Below are 13,132 nucleotides of genomic sequence, written 5' to 3' on the forward strand. Positions count from 1 at the left end.
GAAGGATGTCAAGGAGACACCAACAGCCAGGGTCATATGAGGATGGGTGTCAAGGAGACACCAACAGCCAGTGTCTTATGAGGATGGGTGTCAAGGAGACACCAACAGCCAGGGTCATATGAGGATGAGTGTCAAGGAGACACCAACAGCTGACCCTGCAGGGGGGCCCCAACAATTAGTCGACTCTTCTGACATGCTACAAGATACAGCAGGCATACTCTCCCTCGCTCTTATCAGTAAAACTAGTTATGATACAAGTTATCCTATACTGATCATGACCCCAGTTCATGACTATGCATAAGTTGTCACTAGCAAGGTTGGCACTGGCCATGATGATTGTAGCAGTACATTTTACTTTAACTACTACAACTTCAATTACGATGTCATAACAAGCACTTGGTGTATGTCATTTACAGTCCTGTAAATCACACTTCTTTTCTTGAGCTAAGTGTAAATAATTTCTTGAGTTAAGTGTAAATAAACCAATCTGGACTGATTGGGTGGTCGGGTGGCACAGTGGTAACACACTTGCCTTTCACTTAGGCAGCCGGGGTTCGATTCCCTGATCTGACGTGAAAAGGTATGGGGTCACCTGTCAGACCACGTGGGTTTTCCCCGGGTACTCCGGTTTCATCCCACAGTAAGACCCCTCGCACGCTTCCATCCAGGCCAACAAGCGTGATTAATATAAGCTGATATAACTTGTTTCGCAATTTTTGTAGAATAAATAAAGTTTACATCTGGACTCGTGTGACTATAATAGTATATACTGGTTGTTGGTATTACGGTCCATATAGCAGATGTGAGTATAATGGACAGAGTACTTGTCTCGATTATTACACTAGCTATCATAATTTGTATTATTTTTGAATATTAATTACAGATCGTAAATCTATTATGTTCGTACCTGAGACTGCGTGATCGTGGCCGCATGAGCGGGGACACGGGTGAGTGACCACCATCCTCATCAACTGTATGATCAGCAGCCGTGAGGTTCCGCGTGAACAGTGTCAGCTCGTCGCTCCCCACAGGGTAGGCTATCTGATTGAGCTTCTCCTGGGAAGAATACTGGGACTGCAAAAACATGTTTGAAATCAAATTGTTTGACCATCAGAAGAAAACCTTGTTTAAGTATATTAACTTTTAACTGCCAAATAATTATTAAAATTAATTCAAAAATGACTTCTGACAGCACCTGGGGGGAAAAAAAGCAAAATTGATCTTGCATAATGGATTGGCACTCAGGCTAGTCATTATTTACTAAAGCTACAATAATCAAGTATTTATACAATCCTACCATAATAAGTATTTATACAATCAGAACCTTAGTTATGTAATGTATGACTTACAGATACATTGGAACTGCCAGGGGTGTTGGTCCCATAGCCCGAAGATGGCAGAGAGGCAAACGACCAGCGTCTTCCATCACACCTTCAACCAATCACGAAATACAATACTGATATGGTGTTTCAACAATGGATCTAACGTCATAACATACAAAATACAGTGTAGAGGTTTAATTTTTATGTTATCATTACTCCCAGTATTAGATATTCTCATACTTTCAATATTTCAATAAACCTCCAATAAAAATTAACGTTATAGGCTGCATGACCATCGCTTGGCAAGCTTTGTGCTTGTCAACATTCCCAGCGTTCCCCTTGAAAGAAGATCCTTAATTAGATGAAGTTAAAGATACTGAATTTCGTATTATACTGAACACTTTTGTTCATAAAGAATCCGCTAAAACTCTGAAAATCCAATAAGCTGTAAGAATTCACTAAAACTCTGGGAATCCACCAAATTTCGGAAAATCCAACAAACCTCTGAGGGCCCTCCACATCAGTGATATATTTGAAAAAGAAAATACTTACTTTCGTACGTTGTGGAAGGCAAAGCTTCCATGCTGGTTTGGGAGACATGTTACGTGGACTTTCATGGGGACTGTTTCCTGAGGACAAAACGAAAATGAGCAAATTAAATAAAAATAATAGTTCGTAATTGCAAGCAATAAAAAAGTTTCAGCAATTAAAAGTAATTACATGTTGGTTATTTCATTAACTTTGTAACGTGGCTTGGTAATGAATTTTTTTTATATTACTTTGCTGTGGAATAGTTCTCCCGAGAGCCGTTTAAAAAATTTAGTAAAATCCTGTTGAATTTACATTTTATCAGGTGCTACTTGCAAGTGGCAAATTGTGTGTTACTCAATTAACACGAGCAGTTTTCATTGACTTGCAACATCATTGCAAATTTTACACAAAAACACTTCATCGAAGCATGTTTTTATATGAAATTTCAAAAGAAGTTTCTTTGAAGCACTTATCTATCTAGAACTCTTGTACAACAATTCATGAAAAACTCAAAATTTTGATGTTCAACTTAAGTGTTTTGTCCATGTTTATAGAAAATGTTGATATATTTTATGCAATCCCTCGATCAATGCAGAGATGTTCTGTGAAAATGAAACTAATAAACTTTCATATTACTGAACTCAATGTGTTTGAATGGTTTTTATTTTCTAAATCAGGTGTGGTACATTTAAAATTTCACATTTAAAGTAACGTGTCTTGCAGAATATTTTGAGAATTTCTACCAGACCTACCTATATTAAATTTAATAATGGTGAAAATAGATTTATCTTGACATGTACATTCCTCAAACTATATTTCAGCATGGCGGGATCTCACTTAACAACAACAGACACTAAGATTAGGTAAGGAGTGGTTTTCTGCTAACATCACGAAATTGGTTTAAATATCTACTAGACCGATTTATATAAAATTTAATAATGTTGAAAACTGATTTATCTCAACATGTATATTTCTCAGATTTTTCAGATGGTGCACTTGAAAGTGACAAACAGTTAGATCAGGAAAGGAGTGGTTTCCTGCCAAAATCACGGCAACAGTTTAACTTCATAATCTTTGTTGGTTTAACTTCATAACCTTTGTTAGAGCATTTACCAAGTAAAACTTTTTTTTTCAAAACAGAACACACAGTTATTGTTTTGTTTGGCCTGAGCAGACAGCCTTGAATACCAGATCATACAATACATAAAAATCCACAGCTTAGTGGTTGAATTATTGCTTCATAATAAAAAGATTTCAGCTACTTATGTATTTCAACAATTATACACACACTATGAATCATTCCAATCTCTGGAAAATATCCATCTTGATACTGTAGTTAACCTATATGAAGCCCAGAGGGACTAACACAAACTCTGACTCAATGTAAAGAGTGCCCTTACTGCTTGACAAGGAAATAACATTTGTTACAAATTTTCATTGAGCTAATTAAAACAGTGAAATGGGTTGGCAGAGCTTGTTCTGAGGGTACTTTGGCACCAATAATGGTCCCCATTCTCATTCAAAATTATTTTATATCGAGGCCAATTTCCCTAAAGTTGCAGTTTAATCCAAATTTTTCCCCCCCAATTTACCAATTTTCTTCCAGAAATGAGCCAAAGACCCCATATCCTACACAAGTGAGAAATATATAGCCAGCCCTGTTGGGATTATTACAATTATTATGACCTTACACCAGTGAGAAATAGCCAGCCCTGTTGGGATTATTACAAATATTTACGACCTGTACGTGTTCTTGGTGAGCTATGAGCTATACCTTAGATGATTCTTTACACGAGATTAATGTGTTAAACATTCCATTATCTTCTCTTGGGTCAGTCTAGATTTTGCCAAAACAAAAAGGTTCCTCATAAAATGTGTTTCGTTGTGAAGTCTTAAGTGGAAAAACCTTTCATGATGCATTACGGGAAGCAATCCTTCATGTCTTAAGATATTGACGCATTAATGCAGCCATTTTATTCTAATCCTATAAAGGCCTAAGACAACCATTTTATTTACATTTTACACAGACAAAACATGACTTGATCATTACAGGTTTTATGACATGATTGCTATGGCAACTTGTAGTCTAAAATGAAGAAGATTAAGATGCTGGTTATTTTCCAATAGATCATGTCTGTACACTCTGTTGTTTTGATGGACACCTATCTCCGACAAGTTTCAGGCCCCTAATGGTAAACTGACAATCATTTGTACAAACTGGTGACAGTTACTAAAGACACTAATGGCTAATTCTACAGGTAGTGGAAGTCCATGTTTTGCACTTTACACAGACGCCATTACACCATTAAGCTGCACTCTAGCTAATGAGCGCCTCCCTCCTCCCTGTCAGGCTACCAGCCATAACATATAAAACGAGGGAGACGGAGATTGAATTTCATTGAACAGACAGAATTGCCAACGTATATAATCCATCGTCGCCATAGGCAACCAAAGCCAATTCTTTAATTTCTTTCAAAGCACGATGCATTAGAGTTTGTGGTAAGGAAATCAAGGTCTACTGCTTGTGTCTCAGGTGATCTGAACACCACAGACTCCGACAGTTTAAGGCATAACACGCTACTTCCTGTACATTGATTGACCTTTAAACTCTGACCTGTTGACCCCCATGGCATTCTGTTGAACAAAAGTCATTCCTTTAATGGAAGACCGGAAATAGAGAATCCATATTTCAAGCAATTTATTCCCCTGGATAGATTTATACAACACACATACTATGTTTTAAATGTCTAGTTAGTTTTACAAACAACATTAATGTTGTTTCAACAAGTATTTATGAGAACTACAAAATATTGTTTAAAGTATCTTAAGATAAAATTGGAACACTGAAAAACATCCAATGAATGTTCAAAAAGCCAATTATAATTCATTATGCTTCAGAAATGATTTTTTTCAAAATAATATTTAAAGATAAATCAACTTCATGATCACATGTCAACATAATCAGGAGATTGAGAGTCCTGGTCTAATGCGGCCTTATAACATCATTGTACAGAGAACAAAATCAGTGAAATTCATATCACCCATATATGGCAGTTGTACCAACATTGCATAAACTGATGTCAGATAACTTAAGTTAAATTCAAATTTTGAAAATCATAAATTTTACACAATATATGATCACTCATGACACGGAAGTAACTTTGTACATAATTGGGTGGAGTAACTGTACATATTGCAATAGAGCTTGCATACAAAATTTGAAAACTACATATACTCTCAATACTGTTGTGATGAATCGGAAAAAAACCCATATGGTCTGTCCATCCATAAAGACGGACGGACAGAATGATGGACAATGTAAAACGTCCTCTTTGTTTGTACCAGTGAAGTACTCATAACCAAACAATACCGTTATCTATTATCCAGACAACAACTTCATACAATTGGGCCTGGTCATGTTTGAAGGCCACGAAACCTGCGATCTCATTAAATATTCATCAGTAATGCTGATCCTTACACACAAGTATTATCGTGAGTATTTCTATCGTTGGTTTAGTCTGATAAAGACACGTTCATAGATATAGGAATATCCCACGAGCGAAATCCCATTAGTAATGAAGCGCATTAACAGACTCTGAAGAGTAAACAGCACCTAATTATATGATGGGCATAAACAATGTGCAGGACACACCATTGTAGCAATAATCTAAAGTAGGTTTGAAATATTCAACAACAAAAATTCATTTCACTAATTATCTGTTCACAGCATCCGGACAAGTCTATTAAGTTGTGTTTGAAATGACTGCCACAGATTCAGACGAAATCTATCTCGCCTGGTTTAGAACAATGACAGTTTTAGGAGCTGTGGTTTTAGACTGTTACAATTTTCAGGACATTAAGAATAAAACTATCTATCAAGCCTACTAAGACCAACTAGAATTGAAAGCCTATAAGGCTAACTTAATCCTAGTTCTCAGCTTCCCAACATCCATAAAAGGGGCATAACTCTATGGGAAAAGATGGAAATGAAAAATATATCACCAAAATCAATACTGATCAAATACAAAACGTTTTAAGAGAATTGGTTCAATAGGTATAAGCAGCATATCATTGGAAAACTTATTTTTAGGATTTAAATAAATAGCATATAACTCCAAGGAAAGGGGTTAATTTCGCGATTTCAATATGTAAGCTATACGCATGGGGGTAATTTTTACGATTCATCCACCCATTTTTTGCATTTCGAGATAATCCATTAACAAATTGTAATAAAATATCATAAATTCTGGCAGAACCTTATAACCAGCATCATGTGTTGCCCCTGAATGTGATAACAAATGCTCCAAGTGTTGGAGAAATAAAAAAGAAAAAAAGAAAAAAAAAGAATCCCAAATGAATGTTTTCATGCTTGTGAATCACCATCAGGGCAACTCCAGCTTGATATCTTCTTTTTAAAATTCTGTATTGATTTCAGAGCCAGAGAGCCACACAGAAAGAATGTTTTATTCCAAAGCTGGTGTTCACAAATGTGTGAATTCCACTTCAACCTGAGAAGGACCAGATCGCACAGGTGTTACCAGGACTGGTTACCGAGAGTGCTGCAGGCTTTTCCTTCTCAACGATTCAATACACAGGATTGGCTTTATAGGAGCAACGGTATTCCTGTCACGACAAACAGTGGTTAGCTAGACAGCCATTTATTCAAACCACAGATCCCTTCATTTCCTGAAAGGTTCCTATGCAAACACAATTGTTTGGAACTATATACAGCCAGAAGTTTTGCATCCCTGTCGGAAAATACACCTTCAGGGCAGTTCCAGTGTCTAATACTGGCATCAAGATTAAGCTTTTTACACAGATATACCTCATCAATATAATGCCTAGATGTACGAGCTCCAGACTAAGTAACATTATGTTAGGTAAGTGCCCAAGTACAAAAATAAAATTATAGATGAAGCAATTTATTCCTGCAGTATTCAGCTGTTACACCTATAAACTGAAATCATTATATTTTAACAGGTTATAAAATTATAGATGAAGTAATATATTCCTGCAATATTTAGCAAATTATCATGATTAAAAGATTACAAATCCACACAAATAGCTTAAGAATTATAAAAAAAAATAAAAAAAAAAATAGATAATTATCAGATTACTAACTGCATGGCTCGTTCCCTTTAACTTGCAAACATACATGTTTGATATAATATACTGAAATGAAAGATCTCTCCTTCTTTCTTATTTCAAAATGAAATATCTTTTTAACAAGGTCTTTCTTCTCCACAATACAAAAGACGCAGCTTTCCAGTAAAATGCTTTCACTAATGGGCCCTCTTTAATAAAGCTAACAGTGCTTTATAAAATCAGTTCTCAGAATATACAGCGGTATAATAATTTATCTTCAATTACAGGTCCCCTAGCAATCTTGAAACGTGGAACCTTTCATTTTACAACCCAAACATGGTCAATGATTCGTTTTACAATACACAGATTATTGGACACCCACTTGACCGCTAATGAAATCTGCGACAAATTCTGTACATTACTACACCGAGCTCGTTCGTTGGGACTCGCTCGCTCTAGTCGGTCTGAAGAGCTGCGAGGACATGTATTGATCTTCGGTACTCTTATAATTGCAAGGTTCCGAAATAACAGGCCAATAGCTTCCCCAGTGTTTGCTGTATAATAGCCAACTTTATTCAATTATGTCAAGTGAGCCATTTCTGTGTTAAGATTTTATTCCAATGTGGTGCATCCCAGCGAGACATTGTCTTACCCTCAGGTCTCTTAAGGAACAAGTGATCTGCACGTAGGATATGCATCTATGTCTCTCAGAACATCTATCAAGAATTTAGCGAGGCCGTTAACAATGTAAAGACATCTCTTTTACAACATTCATCCAAGACTTTGAGCCAATGTATATTTTTTTCTTGATTGGACTCATTTAAACAAGAGGCCCATTGGGCTTTCACGATTATGGAAATATTCATGTAAAGAAAGTAGTTTAAAGTTCATATAATGAAAATGTAGTAAATGTGAATTATGACATTATTCCATAAAGGCTGACCCTAAAAAATTCAATAAAACTTAAAATCCAGTTCAGCTGTGCTAATATACAGATTATTGTGCAACTACAACCAAACTTTTAAAGCTTATGGTCGAGTTTTTAGATAGTTTTTAGTTTAATAATCTTCATAAAATTATCAGTCATCCCATAGCAACAAATCACAATAAATTAGAATTACTTCCTTGCAAACAAGAAATAAGTAAACAAACATAAATGTAATATTGATCAACAGATAGAAAGATATATTACTTCAGTTCCCTTTTCATGAAGATTGGGGGGCTAATATCTAGGGTATGGAATTTGTAATTTTGATAAAATACTTTTAAAGGTTTTGAAAAAATTCTATCCATGAAGATTATAAATAAAATGTTGACATGTAAGCTAAGGAGTCCCTGAGAAAAACCCTATCAATGATATTCATCCATACTCAAAACATTTTTTTTTCTTAATGAAAATTTCCCTTGAATATGGGCAATATGGCAGCAACAAAAGAAACTCACAAAAATAACATATCTCAGAATTTGTCCAGCTTTTCTGATATATAGGCTGCTGATTACAGCTTCATAGTTTCATCAAAGTCTGACTGTCAGCTTAAGTGCAGTTTAAGATTCTTGCACTAATTGTGACCTCCCTTGCTGAGTTCAGTCTTGGCAAAAATTCTATCATCATCATCATCATCATCATCATCATCATCATCTTAAAATTGTAAAGAACAACGATCAAAATCCTCCTAGAAGTTTCGGAGGAGATGTATTTTTTTAAGTTTTTGCACCGAGTGACCCCTCATAATACCACTGCTCATCTCTCAATGTAAGGCAAGTCCTGTTTTATTACAGATCCCGGTCCTCATCAAATACTTATGACTTGACTTTCATTAAAAATCTGACAACATCTAAGCTGAATTAAAAAATACTGTTTACAGTGATGATCATTGTAGTATGAAAACTGAAAGATGAGAAACATTACATCATCTGAGTGACTCAAGTAATTTAAAAATATACACATAAACATTTCCTTGTTATAACTGTTACCAACAGATGTCCACGATAAGAAAGAGGATGTTATAAGTATAGGAGGAAACAGGATTACTATTTCAGTAAAACAATAACAGTTATAGAAGTAGTACAAGAGTGATAGAATCTCACAGGACTACAAAAGATACCTAGCTGTATATATCTATATACAAATGTACATGTATATACTTAATTTTAAACCTGGACCCTGGTATGTAAATTATTAAACTTGACAGCCTCTAAAATATTTCAGTATAAAAATTCTCAACAAATGTCATTTGTATGGTGAATTTCTAGGTTAGGGTTTAATGTTGTTCAATGATTGAGGTATTTTACAATTTAAAAAAAAAAAAAATTTAATTCTATATATGTCTTGTGAATTTATTTATGCCTATATATATGTGTCCTACGGCAGGGGATGGAGATCTGCGAAAAAAAACAGAAAAGTTTTCCTGCATTTAAACCATGGCAGGGGATGGAGATCTGCAAAAAAAAACCAGAAGAAAGTCTTCTTGCAAGTGGTCTAGTGTTATAGGATGCAGGGCTACCTGACTGAAGGGTCCCTAGTTTGAATCCCAACATGGACGCTGTGTTGTATCCTTGAACAAGATACTTTACTCCATCTTTTTTCCAGTTGACTAGCTGTAATGTGGTAGGGTAGTGTAAGAAATGTCGTGTGTAAGCTGTTAGTGCCGGAATGGCAGCTCCGACTGTATGGTCCCCAGGGAGTTGAGAAAGACATTGCCTGGTTGTTAAAGACCCCATAATCATAGATTATAATTCATGAACCGCTTGGAGATTGCTATGTTGCTTTGATATATCGATATACATTAAAACTCCAAATTATTTATGGTTATTATCGTCACCTCTGAAGTCAAGCACTAGAGAACCCTAAAGAATTACGCCACCGTGAGCTACATACATACCGTGGCATTAACCCTCACTATTGTGTTGGGAGAATTCTCACCACAGCATCTAAATTAAATCCAACACCTCGTGGAATATTGAGTTGGTTCAGATAGACTTTTATCAGGGTACAACACTGTAGAACCTCAGCTAATATCAAAGGAAAACTGCGTTATCAAAGCTAAAGTATATTACCATGCTTCAGCGATGATGAAATATTCATATTAACGATTTCTTAGACTTGGTGCACGACCCTGTCGGGTGGTAATCTTACTATAGAAGAGGAAGGTAAAGTATTCTTACCACCCAGCATCTGTACCTTAATGAAATCACTAATGCCAGTATATTGGATTCTAACCTAATAATGATAGATCTTGTTTTAAATTTCACAAACTTCATACTTTTCTTGGGGAATAATTTCTAAATTGATCTTTTGTTATATGAACATATGTATTTCTTTGTGACAATTTGTATTCAAAAGATCTTTTTTGCAATGAAATTGCAATTTAACCAATTCTGTTTGAAGAAAAAAAGAAACTTTCTAACATATTTATAATTATTTGTAGATATTCCTAGAATTTAACACTGAAATTTGGATTCTGGACATTTCAAAATTTTGCCTAGATCACTGATTACATAACGGTACCTCCATCTGGTGAAAAGCTGGTATTCTTCCTCTCCCAAATAACAAATCAGTTGTTGTAAACAATTTTTTTTTTTTTTTGATTTTTTAAATTACAGTGGAACTTCGTTAACTCGAACTCGGATAACTCGAATACCCCGCTTAACTCGAAGTACCTCGCCGGTCCCGGCCGAATTCTCTCTTTATCTTAGTAAAAAAAACTCGGATAATTCGAATTCGGATAACTCGAAAAACTCGGATAATACGAAGTAAAAATTTGGTCCCAACAATAAAAATCCTACTTGAAATGTTCGAATAACTCGAAGTATAATTTTCGTCGATCATTTTTTAAGAGCTAAATTCCGTTTGTAATACTGAACATATCGGCACTACTAAACTACATGCTATTATAAGTGTTTCATAAATTCATAAAAGAAATTGTCGGTTGAATCTTATAACAACAAGTCTTGGTGATAAAAAGTACTGCTTTACTTACATCAGGTAATTTCACAAGGCGGTCGCCGATATCAGTACACACGATAGTCAACAACTCATCTACCCGTTCGCTCAAGCGGAACTAATCTCTGACACACCGGTAGATCTACGTATACCCGGCTGATGTTTTTAAAGGTGTAGAAATGACACAGTCACCGGCACCTATTAAATCTTTAAACTGCTGCAACAATAGCGTAATTACTGCCGAGGTGTTCAGAGTACAACTGTAACGGTCAGTGCTGTCTATTAAATCGGATAAAACGCCAACTCAGTTACAGTAACATTTTATACGCACATGCGCAGCCCAACTTCCGGTGCTAATACACATGGAAATTGCGTGGTTATCAATAAAAAGTAAGTAGGCCGATCAAACAGTATTTTATATATGTCCAATAAAAGGTAATGGTTCTGTTACGTTTTGTATGCAATCTGTGTTAAACTTAAACGGTTATTTGTTTTGACATTAATAACTTGTTATTTTGTCGAATTCCGTTTTATCGTTTACCTTTTGCAAACATGACTTGCACATCAGCTCGTTATTGAAGTGACTAAGTGAAAGAAACTTTATCGTGACTGTATATCGGCAAAACTACACCAAATTACAAGTGACATAACGAAACATTACATATATATTTACATGTATTTACCAGTCTTCACACTAAACTGATGAGCGACAGAGCGAAGTTATAATGATTATATAATGTTGAAAAATATTGACCAAACTTTTCACCAAAAATGATAACTCGCTTAATTCGAACACTCGGATAACTCGAAGTTTTTTCGTGGTCCCGTCGACTTCGAGTTAACGAAGTTCCACTGTATATAGCTCTGACGTCATCTGAGCATGTCATACGATTTCATTGACAAATCACGATTATGGTTCTGCATGATTGAACTGCTAACACCCTACTTAGGAAAAGAACAGAAAAATCTCATACAAGGAAAATCCAGTAGACAAATCTGAGTATACAGGCTGGAAGTAAAAATATATATACCGTATCACCACCCAACATGTGACTGCCGCCAGTAATGAAAGTTTCAGGCAATTTTTAAATACTGGTATAACTGAGGAAGAGATTTTAAGAAACATTATTTAATCTTACATACCTGTCAAAATATAAATGGGTGTGGATTTTGCTGTCATTTTGGAAAACTAGCAGTAAAGCCAGATAATATAGATAAAACACAATTAATGTGCACTAGGCTCCAAATTTATCTTCACAACACTTCACTTAAAAAGTTCATAACTTGATAATATCAAAACCATATATCTCATAACTTTTCAAAACAGATTAAAATTAACACAATATCACTTCAATAAGATTATCTAATATTTCCCGGTATGTGAACTTATCCTCAAATTGTTTAGATAAAGCAATATCGACTAATCAACGACGATATACATACCGAACCATGAGAGACATTTCTGTCTCCGCAGACGGGATCGTCCCCGCAATCGGAGACTGTCCTCAGAGGCCGCTAGGTTTTCCACTGAGCCTGATTTTGACTCCCATATATGAGAGTGGTGTAATCTTCTCAGAAACAAAATATCGTCATCCATGATCAAAGAACAGTTGTCAAACAGCAAGATTACGACAAACTCTCACAACTGAACACACAAAACAGACATCCATGAATACCGAATCACTTGTCATCATAAAATTCTCATGATCGAACACAAAAGATTAAATGACGATTTTTGAGTTCTTGATAACACAGATTATGATTTCACTGCACAAATGACCGAAGGTGATGTTCTTTATAGTAGACAGTATTGACACAACAGAACTGTACAGAAGATAAGCCTGTTTGACGGTTCAAGCTGTTTACTTCCTAATCCACAGTATAATCATGCAGAAACGGTATAAAATGTTTGTCTGGGGAGAATTCCGTTTCAATTAATACAGCCGAGTGATAAAGAGACTGTAGTCAAATGGCAGTGACAGAGAAAGTCGGTGTGTCATGTTAACAGTCTTTAATTACAAACTCCACACAGAATGATTGATACACCACACTACCAGCATGTAAACCGTTTAAATCCACCAAACTAATTAGGAAATGCTGATAAGGAAGAAGTTCACTAAGTCTACACAGCTCCTTGAAAAACAACAGTTAAAATTTACCATTAAAACACAACACTACACATCCTGAATCTCGGCTGTGTAATACACTCGGATGCCTATACTTGGCGCTGGAGCTGTTGTAACAACACTGT

At 35.5% G+C, this 13,132-nt stretch overlaps 1 protein-coding gene across 1 annotated transcript in view; it reads right to left on the bottom strand.

Moving 5' to 3' along the window:
• The window catches only part of LOC117326141 (microtubule-associated serine/threonine-protein kinase 3-like), an 89,160-nt gene that overhangs the window by 26,994 nt on the left and 49,034 nt on the right, over window positions 1-13,132 (bottom strand). The window contains 4 exon segments of the mRNA XM_033882775.1: window positions 908-1,074; window positions 1,350-1,431; window positions 1,875-1,915; window positions 1,917-1,951. Coding sequence (XP_033738666.1) covers window positions 908-1,074; window positions 1,350-1,431; window positions 1,875-1,915; window positions 1,917-1,951 — 325 coding nt within the window.

The sequence above is a fragment of the Pecten maximus genome, chromosome 4 (assembly GCF_902652985.1).
Source record: "Pecten maximus chromosome 4, xPecMax1.1, whole genome shotgun sequence".
Classification (NCBI taxonomy): domain Eukaryota; kingdom Metazoa; phylum Mollusca; class Bivalvia; order Pectinida; family Pectinidae; genus Pecten; species Pecten maximus.